General features: G+C 32.8%; 1 protein-coding gene and 17 non-coding genes across 18 annotated transcripts in view; 9 read left to right on the top strand and 9 right to left on the bottom strand.

Moving 5' to 3' along the window:
- spz3 (Spaetzle domain-containing protein 3) overlaps window positions 1-17,869 on the top strand; it is a 95,283-nt gene that overhangs the window by 66,452 nt on the left and 10,962 nt on the right. Inside the window, exon 3 of the mRNA XM_075297398.1 lies at window positions 10,669-10,793. Within this exon, the coding sequence (XP_075153513.1) occupies window positions 10,669-10,793 (125 nt within the window). The remainder of the gene's footprint in view (window positions 1-10,668; window positions 10,794-17,869) is intronic.
- On the bottom strand, window positions 126-196 carry TRNAG-GCC (transfer RNA glycine (anticodon GCC)). The gene has a single exon. It is a non-coding gene; the product is annotated as a tRNA-Gly (tRNA).
- TRNAG-GCC (transfer RNA glycine (anticodon GCC)) lies at window positions 6,592-6,662 on the bottom strand. Its single transcript has one exon. It is a non-coding gene; the product is annotated as a tRNA-Gly (tRNA).
- On the top strand, window positions 12,114-12,186 carry TRNAK-UUU (transfer RNA lysine (anticodon UUU)). The gene has a single exon. It is a non-coding gene; the product is annotated as a tRNA-Lys (tRNA).
- Window positions 12,447-12,519, top strand: TRNAK-UUU (transfer RNA lysine (anticodon UUU)). Its single transcript has one exon. It is a non-coding gene; the product is annotated as a tRNA-Lys (tRNA).
- TRNAG-GCC (transfer RNA glycine (anticodon GCC)) lies at window positions 12,661-12,731 on the bottom strand. Its single transcript has one exon. It is a non-coding gene; the product is annotated as a tRNA-Gly (tRNA).
- On the top strand, window positions 12,832-12,904 carry TRNAK-UUU (transfer RNA lysine (anticodon UUU)). The gene has a single exon. It is a non-coding gene; the product is annotated as a tRNA-Lys (tRNA).
- On the bottom strand, window positions 13,090-13,160 carry TRNAG-GCC (transfer RNA glycine (anticodon GCC)). The gene has a single exon. It is a non-coding gene; the product is annotated as a tRNA-Gly (tRNA).
- Window positions 13,498-13,570, top strand: TRNAK-UUU (transfer RNA lysine (anticodon UUU)). The gene has a single exon. It is a non-coding gene; the product is annotated as a tRNA-Lys (tRNA).
- TRNAG-GCC (transfer RNA glycine (anticodon GCC)) lies at window positions 13,735-13,805 on the bottom strand. Its single transcript has one exon. It is a non-coding gene; the product is annotated as a tRNA-Gly (tRNA).
- On the top strand, window positions 14,147-14,219 carry TRNAK-UUU (transfer RNA lysine (anticodon UUU)). Its single transcript has one exon. It is a non-coding gene; the product is annotated as a tRNA-Lys (tRNA).
- On the bottom strand, window positions 14,375-14,445 carry TRNAG-GCC (transfer RNA glycine (anticodon GCC)). Its single transcript has one exon. It is a non-coding gene; the product is annotated as a tRNA-Gly (tRNA).
- TRNAK-UUU (transfer RNA lysine (anticodon UUU)) lies at window positions 14,797-14,869 on the top strand. The gene has a single exon. It is a non-coding gene; the product is annotated as a tRNA-Lys (tRNA).
- On the bottom strand, window positions 15,033-15,103 carry TRNAG-GCC (transfer RNA glycine (anticodon GCC)). Its single transcript has one exon. It is a non-coding gene; the product is annotated as a tRNA-Gly (tRNA).
- Window positions 16,408-16,480, top strand: TRNAK-UUU (transfer RNA lysine (anticodon UUU)). The gene has a single exon. It is a non-coding gene; the product is annotated as a tRNA-Lys (tRNA).
- On the bottom strand, window positions 16,942-17,012 carry TRNAG-GCC (transfer RNA glycine (anticodon GCC)). Its single transcript has one exon. It is a non-coding gene; the product is annotated as a tRNA-Gly (tRNA).
- TRNAK-UUU (transfer RNA lysine (anticodon UUU)) lies at window positions 17,486-17,558 on the top strand. The gene has a single exon. It is a non-coding gene; the product is annotated as a tRNA-Lys (tRNA).
- TRNAG-GCC (transfer RNA glycine (anticodon GCC)) lies at window positions 17,741-17,811 on the bottom strand. Its single transcript has one exon. It is a non-coding gene; the product is annotated as a tRNA-Gly (tRNA).

Raw genomic sequence — 17,869 nt, 5'->3', positions numbered from 1 at the left:
CAAATGAGGAAAAAACAGATAAATAATGCAAAGAATGTATGGAATGAGGCGGTTAATAAAATATTTCTGGTTTTTTTTTCTATTTTTTATATATTATATTTGTATAAATATAATAAAAATCTTCTTGCATCGGCCGGGAATCGAACCCGGGCCGCCCGCGTGGCAGGCGAGCATTCTACCACTGAACCACCGATGCTTATGTTGAACATAAAGCAGTATTGTCAGTGCCCGAGCATATGTCAATGTGGTGGTAGACCTATCCCATTGCCATTTACAGTGGGATAAATGATAATGAAATACATATTCAATCGCATTCACAAGCTAGATCATCGCAACACAAGAGACCTCCCTCTCTGCTCTGTGTTGTCAAACAAATGCATCTATTTTTACTTTAATAATCTCTGTTTCGCCACTAATCTTCAAACACAGCCCTCCACAACATTGTATAATGTGCGAGATTAGGGTTGTCGTTTGAAAGAATATTTTTGCTTGGAAGAATTATAAAGTTAATTTTTCGTTTAATGTGTTTAGTTTAATGTGTTTAGTGGTGTATTTTCTCTAAATAAATTCTCTCTAAAAATGGCATCTCTTGTTGTTTGTTTGACCTAACAATAATGAGTTTGATATTTGTAGAGACAAACGCAATGCGATGTGCGACTTGACTGACAGTCTGGCTCATTTGTCATTTTGACTTCCTTTCCAAAAAGCGATTGTCAAATATCTTATCGTTCTTTGTGACATTTACCAATGAAGATGGTAGGCCTTTAACCTTGTTTATGTCTCGTCTTGGCCTAGTGAGAGATGAGCATTCGTTGTAATGTCAATTCCTACAGTTTGTTTTAGAAAGGCATATATGCTGAATTTGCTTACATATAAATGTTTGTGTTATCCATAATAGTTGTCAAGAAAATCGATGGCAATTTGTTTTAGTTAATTTTGAATATTGCAGCGTTTTTTTTTTTTTTTTTTTTTTTTTTATTTCAATTATAATCTATCTTTGGCAAAATATTTTTATACCCTCCACCATAGGATGGAGGGTATATTAACTTTGTCATTCCGTTTGTAACACATCGAAATATTGCTCTAAGAACCCATAAAGTATATATATTCTGGGTCGTGGTGAAATTCTGAGTCGATCTGAGCATGTCCGTCCGTCCGTCTGTTGAAATCACGCTAACTTCCGAACGAAACAAGCTATCGACTGGAAACTTGGCACAAGTAGTTGTTATTGATGTAGGTCGGATGGTATTGCAAATGGGCCATATCGGTCCACTTTTACGTATAGCCCCCATATAAACGGACCCCCAAATTTGGCTTGTGATTGCTCTAAAAGAAGCAAATTTCATGCGATCCGGCTGAAATTTGGTACATGGTGTTAGTATATGGTCTCTAACAACCATGCAAAAATTGGTTCATATCGGTCCATAATGATATATAGCCCCCATATAAGCAAAATTCATCCGATCAGGATGAAATTTGCAACGTTGTGTTAGTATAAGGCCGCTAATAACCATGCCAAACTTGGTCCATATCGGTCTGTAGTTATATATAGCCGATCCCCAATCACACAAAAATTGGTACATATCGGTTCATAATCATGGTTGCCACTCGAGCCAAAAATAATCTACCAAAATTTTATTGTTATAGAAAACATTGTCAAAATGTTATTTCTATAGAAAATTTTGTCAAAATTTTATTTCTATAGAAAATTTTGTCAAAATTTTATTTCTATAGAAAATTTTGACAAAATTTTATTTCTATAGAAAATTTTGACAAAATTTTATTTCTATAGAAAATTTTGACAAAATTTTATTTCTATAGAAAATTTTGTCAAAATTTTATTTCTATAGAAATTTTGTCAAAATTTTACTTCTATAGAAAATGTCAAAATTTTATTTTGTCAAAATTTTATTTCTATAGAAACTTTAAACTTAATTATATACGTATTTAATCGGCCTTTTTTAGTTTAATATATACCACGTATGGACTATGTGGTATATATTACGGTGTTAGGAAGTTTTAAGATGCCTTACCATCGGCTTCAGTAGAAGTTTCTACGCAATCCATGGTGGAGGGTACATAAGCTTCGGCCTGGAGGGTACATAAGCTTCGGACCAAAAAACACAAAATTTAAGGAATTCAAAATTTTATAAAAAAAAAGTTAAAACTCAAAGAACATTTTTATTCGCAAATATAAGTGGACAAAACTAAAGCACCCCCATTATAAGGCACAAAATATAACTATCGAAATCAATATTTGGTAGCGTCCTTTATTCTGGATGACACACGCACATCTGTAAGGCATGGAAGATATTAAGTTGTTAATTATTTCCGGAGATATTGCATAGAAGATATTAAGTTGTTAATTATTTCCGGAGATATTGCTTCCCAGGCTTTTTCACAGCTTCAAATAATTCGTCTTTTGTTTTGCAATTTTCTCGCTTAATTTTTGAGTTAACGATCTACCACAAGTTCTCGATTGGGATGAGATCTGGGGATTGTGCAGGCCAAGGGAGAACTTCTATCAAATTGTTATGAAACCACTCCTTAACCACTTTTGACGTATGTTTCGGGTCGTTGTCTTGCTGGAATGTCCATTTAAGTGCCATCTCTTCTTCAGCATAAGGCAACATCACGTCTTTTAATATATCACGATACATGAAACGATCCAAAGTTCCATCAATCGTATGAAGGGATAGTTCCATCAATCCCTTGTCCAGAGAAACAACCCCAGACCATTATGTTGCCGCATCCGTGTTTCACTATGCCTTTGCAATATTTAGGATTCAACCGTTGTCCATTTGGTCTGCGTATATGCCTTAAATTATACTTAGATTCGTCAGAAAACAGCACAGTCCTCCATTTTTGTACACTCCTGTTGGGATGGGCCTTGGCGAATTCAAGTCTGGCTTTTTTATTTTTAGAGGATATAAAAGGTTTTTTTGCTGGTCTTCGATTGAATAATCCGGCCTCTACCGCCCTTCCGCGAATTGTCCTTTCGCTAATTTTTAAATCTAAGCGGTTTCGGATATGGCTAGAAGACGCTGTGGGATCATTTTGGATTGTCCTTTATTAAGGAGTCCTCATGTCGCGAAGTTCCACGTGGTCTTCCCCCAGAATGAGTGGGAGATGTGCGACCAGTCTGCAAAAACTTTTTAATTAGCCTTGAAACTATTGATCTGTTCATCGAATATTTTGCACTAAGTTGATGTCTTGACAAACCAGCTCTCCAATCATCAAGAATTCTAGTTTTAAATTCGCTTGAGTACTTATTGCGCGCCATTACTCCTATCTCTACGAATTCCTTACAGCAATGAAAATTTTCGCATAAATTCTTCTTCTTCTTCTAACTACATCAGCTTAACATGTGCTACTTTTTTGGAATGTACCGTTAACTAACGCAGTAGCGTGGTAAAATTTTCAAACACACTATTAGGGGGTGCTTTAGTTTAGTCCGCTTGTATTTACGACTTAAAATGTTTTTTTGAAATTTAACTTTTTTCTATTATATTTTGAATTACTTATGTTGGTATTTTTATACCCACCACCATAGGATGGGGGGTATATTAACTTTGTCATTCCGTTTGTAACACATCGAAATATTGCTCTAAGACCCCATAAAGTATATATATTCTGGGTCGTGGTGAAATTCTGAGTCGATCTGAGCATGTCCGTCCGTCCGTCCGTCCGTCCGTCCGTCCGTCTGTTGAAATCACGCTAACTTCCGAACGAAACAAGCTATCGACTTGAAACTTGGCACAAGTAGTTGTTATTGATGTAGGTCGGATGGTATTGCAAATGGGCCATATCGGTCCACTTTTACGTATAGCCTCCATATAAACGGACCCCAAAATTTGGCTTGCGAGGCCTTTAAGAGAAGCAAATTTCATCCGATCCGGCTGAAATTTGGTACATGGCGTTAGTAAATGGTCTCTAACAACCATGCAAAAATTGGTCCACATCGGTCCATAATTATATATAGCCCCCATATAAACCGATCCCCCGATTTGGCTTGCGAGGCCCCTAAGAGAAGCAAATTTCATCCGATCCGGGTGAAATTTGGTACATGGTGTCAGTATATGGTCTCTAACAACCATGCCAAAACTGGTCCACATCGGTCCATAATTATATATAGCCCCCATATAAACCGACCCCCCGATTTGGCTTGCGAGGCCTCTAAGAGAGGCAAATTTCATCCGATCTGGCTGAAATTTGGTACATGGTGTCAGTATATGGTCTCTAACAACCATGCAAAAATTGGTCCACATCGGTCCATAATTATATATAGCCCCCATATAAACCGATCCCCCGATTTGGCTTGCGAGGCCCCTAAGAGAAGCAAATTTCATCCGATCCGGGTGAAATTTGGTACATGGTGTCAGTATATGGTCTCTAACAACCATGCCAAAACTGGTCCACATCGGTCCATAATTATATATAGCCCCCATATAAACCGACCCCCCGATTTGGCTTGCGAGGCCTCTAAGAGAAGCAAGTTTCATCCGATCCGGCTGAAATTTGGTACAAGGTGTTAATATATGGTCTCTAACAACCATGCAAAAATTGGTCCACATCGGTCCATAATTATATATAGCCCCCATATAAACCGATCCCCCGATTTGGCTTGCGAGGCCTCTAAGAGAAGCAAATTTTATCCGATCCGGCTGAAATTTGGTACGTGATGTTAGTATATGGTCTCTAACAACCATGCAAAAATTGGTCCACATCGGTTCATAATTATATATAGCCCCCATATAAACCGATCACCAGATTTGACCTCCGGAACCTCTTGGAAGACCAAAATTCATCTGATTCAGTTGAAATTTGGTACGTGGTGTTAATATATGGCCTCAAACTCCCATGCAAAAATTGGTCGATATCGGTCCATAATTATATATAGGCCCCATATAAACCGATCCCCAGATTAGACCACCAGAGAAGAGCAAAATTCTTCCCATTCGGTTGGAATTTGGTACGTGATGTTAGTATATGGTATCCAACAACCATGCAGGAATTGGTTCCTATCAGTCCATAATTATATATAGCTCCCATATAAACCGATCCCCAGATTTGACCTCCGGTGCCTTTTGGAGAAGCAAAATTCATCCGATCTGCTTGAAATTTGGTACGTGGTGGTAGTATATGATATTTAACAACCATGCCAAAAGTGGTCCATATCAGTCCATAATCGTACATAGCCCCATATAAACCGATCCCGAGATTTGGTTTTGGAACCTCTTGGAGGAGCAAATTTCATCCGAGTGAGTTGAAATTTGGTACATGTGCTAGTATATGGTCGTTAACAACCATGCCTAACTAGGTCCATATCGGTCTATAGTTATACATGGCCCTCAGATAAATCGATCCCCAATCACACAAAAAGTGGTCCATATCAAGTTCATAATTGTATATAGCCCCCATATAAGCGATCCCCATATTTCAATTCTGGCTCTCTACGTACAAAAAGTCCATATCGGTTCGTAATTATTTGTAGACTTAACTATACATAACTTTTTTTGTCTAATATATACCATGTATGGACTAAATCACAATTTAGAAAACGATGTTAAGAAGTTTTAAGATACCACAACCCAAGTAATTCGATTGTGGTCTTTCCTAGAAGTTTCTACGCAATCCATGGTGGTGGGTACATAAGATTCGGCCTGGCCGAACTTGCGGCCGTATATACTTGTTTTTTATTAACAAAGATATATATATTTAACACAAACCAAAAAAAAAATGCTTAAAAACTATTTTTTTTAAATAATTATGATTTTAAAAAAATGTACGGAGGGGGTGCTTTAGTTTTAGCCGATACTCTATATTCTGGGTCGTGGTGAAATTCTGAGTCGATCTAAGCATGCCCGTCCGTCTATAGAACAAATTGGTAGTAATTTATTAGTTTTGTATACTCTCCACCATAGGATGTCATTCCGTTTGTAACACTTCGAAATTCTGGGTCATGGTGAAATTGTAAGTCGATCTAGCAATGTCCGTACCTCTGTTGAAATCACTCTACATCGGAACGAAGCAAGCTATTGACTTTAAACTGAGCACAAGTTACTGTTATTGATGCAGGCCGGATGGCCTGATTTAATTGTATGTCCAACCAAATGCCAAGCTATTTGGAAAAGCTTGCTAATTACTTCAACAGCAAGAGAGAAGTTCACCACTGTGGTATCACAATGGACTGAATAGTCTAAGTGAGCCTGATACATCGGCCTGCCACATAACCTAACCTAACCTACTTCAACAGCGAAACACATATAATAGACAATTTTGATTGTAACGAGTAGCGGTACTCCAGCATTGTTGCATTGGAAGTTAAATTACTTGAGAGAGAACCCGTTATATGTAAATAAATAGAAATGCCAACCAGAGTGACTTTATTGTTTGTCCACTAGTGTATATAACTCCCATATAAACCGATCCCCAGATTTGATTTTGGAGCCTCTTGTAAGGGCAAATTTCAACTCAAGTACAAGTACACTCAAGTACACGATGCAATGTTTTAAGGCAACTCACCAAGAATTTGGTTTCTAAAAACGTTGTTAAAAAATTGTTCCTTATGACTGCAAAACGTTAATGTCCTGCATCGGCCGGGAATCGAACCCGGGCCGCCCGCGTGGCAGGCGAGCATTCTACCACTGAACCACCGATGCTTATGAAGAAATTATTTGAGTTGGTATTAAAAACTCAAATAATATCTAAAAATAGACAACAAAGTCATCTTTAAAAACCACACAATCCAAAAGTAGAAACTAGTTTTTAATCTCCCACCAACTTGAGTTTTGCATCTACCTCCAAGCGCAACCATAACTGCATCATCAAGCTCATAAGCATCATCTTCATTCATCTGCTTCAACGACAAATAATGCAGCAAGTGAGTTAGTTGCAAAGTGCACCTCCAACTATTGACCACTCTCATAATGGACATTTTTCAATGCACACACAGCACCAAAAGTTCAAGGCGAGAAAATTTGAAAAAAAATATGCCGCCTACTTCTTCCTCACTTGACAAATACCATATATCAATAATGGTCTCGAAATATCTGAACATGAGTCAAATCATATTGCTTGCTAGTCAACTTAAATTACAAATGCATATCAATCATAAGACCAATTATGAATGGAAAAAATATATACGAAAGAAGAAAAAAATTAATAATGGATTCAACAAACTCATTCAATTATTATTCATTCATAAATATTCTAGGGGAAGCCGGCTGTTATTAATATCACCACAAAAGTGGCGGTAGCGTCAAAGCAATTGTATCTCTACCATTGCTATAAACTTTACCAAGATAACGTTAAAACCGATTACTCTTTCTTTCTCTCTCTCTCTCACTCACTCTCGATATCTTATTCTCTTGCTTTTTGGCACGTGATCTTTTGGATACGTTGTTAGAATTTAATTAAAACTAATAAGTAATATCTATTTGTAATAAAGGTAAACAGTGAGTATAAACAGTAGGTATATTGCGTTATGAAATTTGTTCTAGATATTTTTCAAAAATCCCCGAAAAAAATTATGGAATGTAATCTTATCCCATCCCATATATCACTAACAGGGATGGAAAATACAAATTTTTATAAAGTACAACAACGGTATTTTTTGAGCGAAAAAGTACTTTTCACTAAATTTCAACAAAAATTCCATTGGAAGATTATTGTCAACAACTCCTTTACACTGAATTTTAGAGAAAATAAAATCTTGACAAAATTTTCTATAGAAATAAAATTTTGTGCAAAATTTTCTGTAGAAATAAAATTTTACAAAATTTTCTATACAAATAAAATTTTGAAAAAAATTTCTATACAAATAAAATTTTGAAAAAAATTTTATAGAAATAAAAATTTGACAAAATTTTCTATAGAAATAAAATTTTAACAAATTTTTCTATAGAAATAACATTTTGACAAAATTTCCTATAGAAATGAAATCTTGTCAAAATTTTCTATAAAAAAAAAAATTTTGAAAAAATTTTCTATAGAAATAAAATTCTGACAACATTTTCTATAGAAATAAAATTTTGACAAAATTTTATATAGAAATAAAATTTTGACAAAATTTTATATAGAAATAAAATTTTGACAAAATCTTATATAGAAATAAAATTTTGACAAAATTTTATATAGAAATAAAATTTTGACAAAATTTTATATAGAAATAAAATTCTGACAAAATTTTCTATAGAAATAAAATTTTGACAAAATTTTATATCGAAATAAAATTTTGACAAAATTTTATATAGAAATAAAATTTTGACAAAATTTTATATAAAAATAAAATTTTGACAAAATTTTATATAGAAATAAAATTTTAACAAATTTTTCTATAGAAATAACATTTTGACAAAATTTCCTATAGAAATGAAATCTTGTCAAAATTTTCTATAAAAAAAATTTTTGAAAAAATTTTCTATAGAAATAAAATTCTGACAACATTTTCTATAGAAATAAAATTTTGACAAAATTTTATATAGAAATAAAATTTTGACAAAATTTTATATAGAAATAAAATTTTGACAAAATTTTATATAGAAATAAAATTTTGACAAAATTTTATATAGAAATAAAATTTTGACAAAATTTTATATAGAAATAAAATTCTGACAAAATTTTCTATAGAAATAAAATTTTGACAAAATTTTCTATAGAAATAAAATGTGTGGAAATAACATTTTGACAAAATTTTATATAGAAATAAAATTGTGACAAAATTTTATATAGAAATAAAATTTTGACAAAATTTTATATCGAAATAAAATTTTGACAAAATTTTATATAAAAATAAAATTTTGACAAAATTTTATATAAAAATAAAATTTTGACAAAATTTTATATAGAAATAAAATTTTAACAATTTTTCTATAGAAATAACATTTTGACAAAATTTTATATAGAAATAAAATTTTGACAAAATTTTATATAGAAATAAAATTTTGACAAAATTTTATGTAAAAATAAAATTTTGACAAAATTTTATATAGAAATAAAATTTTAACAAATTTTTCTATAGAAATAACATTTTGACAAAATTTCCTATTGAAATGAAATCTTGTCAAAATTTTCTATAAAAAAATTTTGAAAAAATTTTCTATAGAAATAAAATTCTGACAACATTTTCTATAGAAATAAAATGTTGGCAAAATTTTCTATAAAAATAGAATTTTGAAAAAAATTTCTATAGAAATAAAATTCTGACAACATTTTCTATAGAAATAAAATTTTGACAAAATTTTATATAGAAATAAAATTTTGACAAAATTTTATATAGAGATAAAATTTTGACAAAATTTTATATAAAAATAAAATTTTGACAAAATTTTATATAAAAATAAAATTTTGACAAAATTTTATATAAAAATAAAATTTTGACAAAATTTTATATAGAAATAAAATTTTGACAAATTTTTCTATAGAAATAACATTTTGACAAAATTTCCTATAGAAATAAAATTCTAACAAATTTTTCTATAGAAATAACATTTTGACAAAATTTCCTATAGAAATGAAATCTTGACAAAATTATATAGAAATAAAATTTTGACAAAATTATATAGAAATAAAATTTTGACAAAATTTTATATAAAAATTAAATTTTGACAAAATTTTATATAGAAATAAAATTTTGATAAATTTTTCTATAGAAATAACATTTTGACAAAATTTCCTATAGAAATAAAATTTTAACAAATTTTTCTATAGAAATAACATTTTGACAAAATTTCCTATAGAAATGAAATCTTGACAAAATTTTCTATAAAAAAAAATTTTTTTTTAAAAAATTTTCTATAGAAATAAAATTCTGACATTTTCTATAGAAATAAAATTTTGGAAAAATTTTCTATAAAAATAAAATTTTGAACAAAATTTCTATAGAAATAAAATTCTGACAACATTTTCTAAAGAAATAAAATTGTGACAAAATTTTATATAGAAATAAAATTTTGACAAAATTTTATATAGAAATAAAATTTTAAAATTTTTTTCTATAGAAATAACATTTTGACAAAATTACTGATAGAAATAAAATTTTGACAACATTTTATATAGAAATAAAATTTTGACAACATTTTATATAGAAATAAAATTTTGACAAAATTTTATATAAAAATAAAATTTTCTATAGAAATAAAATTTTAACAAATTTTTCTATAAAAATAACATTTTGACAAAATTTCCTATAGAAATGAAATCTTGACAAAATTTTCTATAAAAAAATGTTTGAAAATTTTTTCTATAGAAATAAAATTCTGACAACATTTTCTATAGAAATAAAATTTTGGCAAAATTTTCTATAAAAATAAAATTTTGAAAAAAAATTTCTGTAGAAATAAAATTCTGACAACATTTTCTATAGAAATGAAATTTTGTGCAAAATTTTCTGTAGAAATAAAATTTTCTATAGAAATAAAATTTTGACAAAATTTTCTATAGAAATAAAATGTGAATGACAAAAATCTTTACGTTCTAAAATATTTCATCAACGTTACATATTTTTTCATATCAACGTTACATATTTTTAACGCTTACTGTATTGAATTATTTTCAATTATTTTGATTGTTGTCTCTGGGTTTAAAGAATTGAAGAACAAATTTTAATATATATTTTTATTTACATTCGTTATTTATTTATTTATGTTTCGTTTTATTAATTTTTAGATCTGGTGGACGGCACTATCCGTCGCTTTGGGCCTTGATGTACGTGGTGACTTGATAAAAGGTGTTCCCTGCATAAAACGTTACCATCAGCTCTTCTGTCCGACTGCTGGTAACAGTTATCCCATGTAGGTACCATGCTATCCGTTATTTTCATTTCCTTATATAAATATTTATATTTTTTTTGTTCACACATCTCTAATTAAACCGAAACTCTGTAAATGAGCCGTGAATAACCTTAACCTTAAGTTTTGAAAATTTGATAAATTGTGTGTGTGTTTTTTTTTAAGATTTTCATTTTTTATTTATTTGTTTACCGTTTTAGTTTGGCACATGGCTATATTTAATTATCTTAAAAAATTAACAATGTTCTGCGAAAGCGATATTAACCAAGAAATAAGAAATAATTGGCATAAATTATTGCATACTATTTTTTGCCAACTTATATTAATTAACGCTCATAAAAATGACCCACTAAAATTTCAAGGTTCCAAAAAATAAGCAGAAGTGTGGTATCGAAAAAAATTGTTGGACTTAAAAGAATTGAAATTCACTAAATCTGTGGTAGCAAAAAAATATATTTGAAAACAAAATTACTCTATGTTGCAGCAGTCATGCCATAAACAGTTTTTGCAATACAACTCAGAATCCCAGCAAAACATGGAGCACTATTTCAGCAGGATTGTAAGGGAGAGAGGCAGTACCAACTGCTTACAAAACAACCGAATCAGCGCTGATTTTTGTGGGCGATGTCCCGATTTATAGCAGCTTCAACATAGCGCTGATATAATTGCTCATTTCAATAACAATATTGCTCAGAAGTGAGCAATATTGTTATTGGTATGAAGGAAAGCAGCACTACCCTTTGGGCATTTACTTTAGTTTATCCATAAAACGGGTTCAACAGAAATCGTGAAAAGACTTTGATCGTCATACAATTCAATGTGATTTCCAATATCTTTTTCCCATTCTTCGGAGATATATCTATAGGTATAGGTGGGGTTTTGCAGAATAGATATTTTAGCATCTCCACAGAATTTAATGTGATTTCCAGAATTACGGCATAGTCAAAGAACCAACACCGATGATCGAATGAACTTTTGTTTCTTTCCCATTATACGTAGAACTTCTGTGAGACCGGATCTCTATTATATAGTTCTTTCCAGAATCATACTTTAAAGTAAGAAATTCAAAGCTCCTAAACCTTTGCGCATCTATACTGCAATACCGTAAACGAATGATCATAAACTTGTTTGATTACTCATTTACGTTATTGCCGCCGATACATGCAGAGTGGATGCACTGCCTACTTTATTGTATACCAAAAATCGCAACTAAATTTTATTGCCGAAATATTTTTTGCTGGGATCCCTTCTGAATTTTTTGGGTCAGTTAAGCTCATTAACTCTATCGCCCATGGAAGCAGAATTTGCGTCCCTCCCTTGTATGCCCGGGTAGCTCAGTCGGTAGAGCATTGGACTTTTAATCCAAGGGTCCAGGGTTCAAGTCCCTGCTCGGGCGATTCTCATATTTTTCCATATTTCGATGGATTTCATTAACTTTAGCATGTCAGCAAAAACTTGCTGTATATTTCTTTAAAAATATACACATTTGCATCGGCTGGGAATCGAACCCGGGCCGCCCGCGTGGCAGGCGAGCATTCTACCACTGAACCACCGATGCTATAAATTATATAGAGAACCGATTTTGAGGAAAGTGTCGGTTCCTTGATATATAGCAAATTAAGATATAAAGGCAATGGACATATCTTTTTTCCTGCAGCCCGGGTAGCTCAGTCGGTAGAGCATTGGACTTTTAATCCAAGGGTCCAGGGTTCAAGTCCCTGCTCGGGCGGAACGGATTTTTTTCGAGGAAATAATTCAGGATTATTCACAGAAATTCATATTATAAATCCTGACAGGATAATAATATCCTGTCAATCAATTTGTAAACAGTAGTTCACCCTCAAGTAATCATATTTTAAAATATTCTTATTGCATCGGCCGGGAATCGAACCCGGGCCGCCCGCGTGGCAGGCGAGCATTCTACCACTGAACCACCGATGCTATAGATTATATAGAGAACCGACTTCTGGGAAAGAATTATTGCTTTCATATATATGCCCATCTCAAAAATAAAGGCAAAGAGCATACCAATATACCTGCAGCCCGGGTAGCTCAGTCGGTAGAGCATTGGACTTTTAATCCAAGGGTCCAGGGTTCAAGTCCCTGCTCGGGCGTAACAAATATTTTCTAATGTAGTAATCCAGGGTTTCTCACATGATTTCATATTCTAGATCCTAAGAGAGGATCTCTAGATCCTAAGAGAGGATCCTTCTAAGCAATTTTATATGGGCCTCATATAAATGCTAATATTATTCAGTATATTAGGCATTTTGATGCATTTATTTTAAAATATTCGTATTGCATCGGCCGGGAATCGAACCCGGGCCGCCCGCGTGGCAGGCGAGCATTCTACCACTGAACCACCGATGCTACATACGACCTTAATGTTTTTAGTACTTCTAAAACTGTACATAACATTTTTAAACAAATTGAGTTTGAAAGCCACTGATAGTTTAATACTAGTCTTTCATTTTAAATTTCTTGAGAATCTGTTAAATTAACATTTTTGGGAATGTCCGTAAACATTTTAACTATTTCTCAATGAGAATATTTGTGGATTTTTCAGTGTCATATTTATTTATAACCATAAACAATGTTGATTACGTATATTTCAATAAGCGCAAAAAAATGATCCAAAGCAATGAATGGTTCTAAATCCTAGGTTACGGTATTCCGTAACGGTGAAGAACTGATCATAGTTCCTGCAGCCCGGGTAGCTCAGTCGGTAGAGCATTGGACTTTTAATCCAAGGGTCCAGGGTTCAAGTCCCTGCTCGGGCGTAACAAATATTTTCGAATGGCGTAATTAAGGATTTCTCACATGATTTCATATTCTAGATCATAAGAGAGGATCCCTCTAAGCAATTTTATATGTGCCTCATATAAATGCTAATATTATTCAGAATATTAGACATTTTGGTGCATTTATTTTAAAATATTCGTATTGCATCGGCCGGGAATCGAACCCGGGCCGCCCGCGTGGCAGGCGAGCATTCTACCACTGAACCACCGATGCTACATACGACTTTAATATTTTTAGTACTTCTAAAACTGTACATAACATTTTCAAACAAAATGAGTTTGAAAGCCACTGATAGTTTAATACTAGATTTTCTTTTTAAATTTCTTGACAATTTGTTAAATAAATTAACATTTTTGGGAATGTCCCTAAACATTTTAACTATTTCTCAATCAGAATATTTGTGGATTTTTCTGTGTCATATTTATTTATAACCATAAACAATGTTGATTATGTATATTTCAATAAGCGAAAAAAAATGATCCGAAGCAATGAATGGTTCTAAATCCTAGGTTACGGTATCCCGTAACGGTGAAGAACTGATAATAGTTCCTGCAGCCCGGGTAGCTCAGTCGGTAGAGCATTGGACTTTTAATCCAAGGGTCCAGGGTTCAAGTCCCTGCTCGGGCGTAACAAATATTTTCGAATGGAGTAATTAAGGATTTCTCACATGATTTCATATTCTAGATCATAAGAGAGGATCCTTCTAAGCAACTTTATATATGCCTCATATAAATGCTAATATTATTAGACATTTTGGTGCATTTATTTTAAAATATTCGTATTGCATCGGCCGGGAATCGAACCCGGGCCGCCCGCGTGGCAGGCGAGCATTCTACCACTGAACCACCGATGCTACATACGACTTTAATATTTTTAGTACTTCTAAAACTGTACATAACATTTTCAAACAAATTGAGTTTGAAAGCCACTGATAGTTTAATACTAGTTTTTCTTTTTAAATTTCTTGAGAATTAAATAAATAAATTAAATAAATTAACATTTTTGGGAATGTCCCCTAACAGTTTAGCTATTTCTCAATGAGAATATTTGTGGTTTTTTCTGTGTAATATTTATGAATAACCATAATCAATGTTGATTATGTATATTTCAATAAGCGAAAAAAAAATTATCGCAAGCAAGGAATGGTTCTAAATCCTAGGTTACGGTATCCCGTAACGGTGAAGAACTGAATATTGTTCCTGCAGCCCGGGTAGCTCAGTCGGTAGAGCATTGGACTTTTAATCCAAGGGTCCAGGGTTCAAGTCCCTGCTCGGGCGAACAAATTTTTATTATTTGTTTAAAAGGCCAGGGTATTACTAGAAGAAAATGTATCCGACCACAAGAGGAATTCCCAAACTTTCGAGTGAAAGATGAATCTGGTATGTACGGATTAATTTTAAGCTATACCTTATTTGCAGATAATAGCTTAAAATAATTCATTGCATCGGCCGGGAATCGAACCCGGGCCGCCCGCGTGGCAGGCGAGCATTCTACCACTGAACCACCGATGCTATATAACGGTATCTTCGAAAATATACCCCCATGTTCCGAAATTCGGAATCTCAAATCCCAAAATTTTCGTTTGGTCATAATTTTATAACCCTAAAACTTATAAACAATAATATAAGAGAGAAATTCACCAATGTGGTATCACAATGGACTGAATAGTCTAAGTGATCCTGATACATCGGGCTGCCACCTAACCTAACCTATAAACAAATATTGATAATATAGAAGATCAAACTGAAATTATATTGGATTCAGAGAGTATCTCCATTTTTTCGTTACAAGAAAAATAAATTCTTGCGATTTGCGATTTCGAATTTCGGAATATGGGGATAACAACATTTTTTCTTAAAAAAATTCTTTATGGCAATTAATTGTATTTTATGGCACTTTAAGGGTGTATTTGCGGAAAATAATTATAAGCATCGTAATAAGTTTGATTAGTTTTAACCCTTAAAAAAGTGTGTGTATACACTGAAAAAATATTGTCGTGAGGTCAAAGATTTCATGTCTTTAAAATACGAATGCAAATTTTGCTTTGCTATACACTGAAAAAAAGCATACCCGGTTCCATAGATTTTGTCTTTACTTTAAAAAATTTGGTATTGATTCCGAGCCAAAGAAGCGGAGAATACAAGTAAGGATACTTTTAAGACACAATTCTCTTTTAAAATCGGGTTTTGTGTACTTGCTTCTAGGAAGCAAATTTTAATTTTTCGCTTTCTCAGCTTTTTTTCTTCATATGCTATCTAAGTCCTTTAAAAACAAGTTAACGATGACTTTATTTTCCGAATTAAGACTCGACTTCTAGTATAAATTATGCTGTGTTTCAAGTAAAAAACGTCTTTAAAATAAAGTGTTGAAAACCATGTTCAATATTTGAACGATTTTTTTCTTTGTAGTCAAGATGCAAAAAGACAACAAATTTAAAGACAATTTCATTAAATTTAAAGATTTTTTCTAAATTATTAAAGTCAAGTTTACCTTAGCCCAAACATTTTTTCTTTCATGTTATGATATCCATTTTTAAATCAAATCACTTAATTATAAGGACAATACGACTTCATTGAAAAGTTTATCAACCTTTGGTCAAGGAAAAAAAATTTATACTAGAGAAATGCGTCTTCTATGCTAAGCAAAATTTGCATTCGTATTTTAAAGACATGAAATCTTTGACTTCACGACAATATTTTTTTCAGAGTGACCATTACAATATTGTACTTCCGGTTTTTTTGCAAAAGTCTACAGTCAGATGAATGCGATGTTCTACCAGAATCCAGACAACTTAAGCTCAGCTCGATGATATCGAGCCCGGGTAGCTCAGTCGGTAGAGCATTGGACTTTTAATCCAAGGGTCCAGGGTTCAAGTCCCTGCTCGGGCGAATACATTTTTAGTATCTGATGAAAATAAATCTATGTGGATTTGCGCACAGTAGAAAAAAAATCCTATCGAAACCCCATTTCTTCATTTCTAGAGGCGAAATTTACTTTAGTTTATTGATAAAAAGGGTTCTAAAGAAAATGTGATAGGGGCGTGATCGCCATAGAATTCAATGTGATTTCCATAATGAACGTGGCTTTCCCATTCTCTACGGAGAGCTATATGTGGATGCCGACCCCACAAACACATTGGTGGTAATTTCGGAATAGATTGTAGCGCCTACATAGAATATAACGGCGAGTTTTCCAGAATTACGCAAAGTCGAAGAGCCACCCGATTATGTATAGAACTTCTGTGAGATCGGATCTCTATTATATAGGTTTTTCCAGAATCATACTGTAATGTAAGAATTCAAAGCTCCTAAACCTTTTAGAAGGCAATATTATTAAAAGAATCGTAGGTTGCATCGGCCGGGAATCGAACCCGGGCCGCCCGCGTGGCAGGCGAGCATTCTACCACTGAACCACCGATGCCACATATCGCTCCATATAACAACTTTAGCATATTCCGAGGAAACGTTGTCATCAACCTGATGTAAGTGGTGTAGCATTTTGTATAACATAGAGAGAAGTATTAACATATTTCCAAAGACGAAATAAATTTTCTCGTCGCCTTACACAATATTTCGGTGGAATTATTCCCCATTTTCGGAATCGCAAAATTTGGCCATAATTTCTTAAACCTGAAACTTTTAAACTTAAATCTTGGTAATATAGTTCTCTTTAATGAGAAGTTTAAATTAAAATTGTATTGGAGTCCGAGAGTAACATATCACTATTTTTTCGTTAAAGGATACATTTTTGCGATTGCGAATTTCGGAACAGGGGGGTATCTTATTGCCCAATATTTTTCCCAGTTGGAAACGAACACATTTATATAAAAATCATATTGATCGAACAGGACCATGTTACAATTCCGATATTTTTATCATTAGTTGATCTTATCAGCCCGGGTAGCTCAGTCGGTAGAGCATTGGACTTTTAATCCAAGGGTCCAGGGTTCAAGTCCCTGCTCGGGCGAAACAATTTTTAGTAGATTAAAAAAAGAAATTTACATATGCTTACTATTTATGGAATAAAAAGAATATATAGAAAGTCTCTTACATGGTAGGTTTTTAGGTGCAGACCTAAATTAGTAAGAATTCGTGTTCATCAAAGCTTCCCATTTAATTGTTATATTAATTTTGTAAAAGAATCCAAATTGCATCGGCCGGGAATCGAACCCGGGCCGCCCGCGTGGCAGGCGAGCATTCTACCACTGAACCACCGATGCTACGACTGTAAGCGCAATGACAGCAGATGCGACTTTTTCAATTGTTAATAAATATATT

This window comes from Haematobia irritans, chromosome 2 (genome assembly GCF_050003625.1).
Source record: "Haematobia irritans isolate KBUSLIRL chromosome 2, ASM5000362v1, whole genome shotgun sequence".
NCBI classification, from domain to species: Eukaryota; Metazoa; Arthropoda; class Insecta; order Diptera; family Muscidae; genus Haematobia; species Haematobia irritans.
Note: the sequence above shows the minus strand (reverse complement) of the source record. Positions and strands in the feature narration are given on the sequence as shown.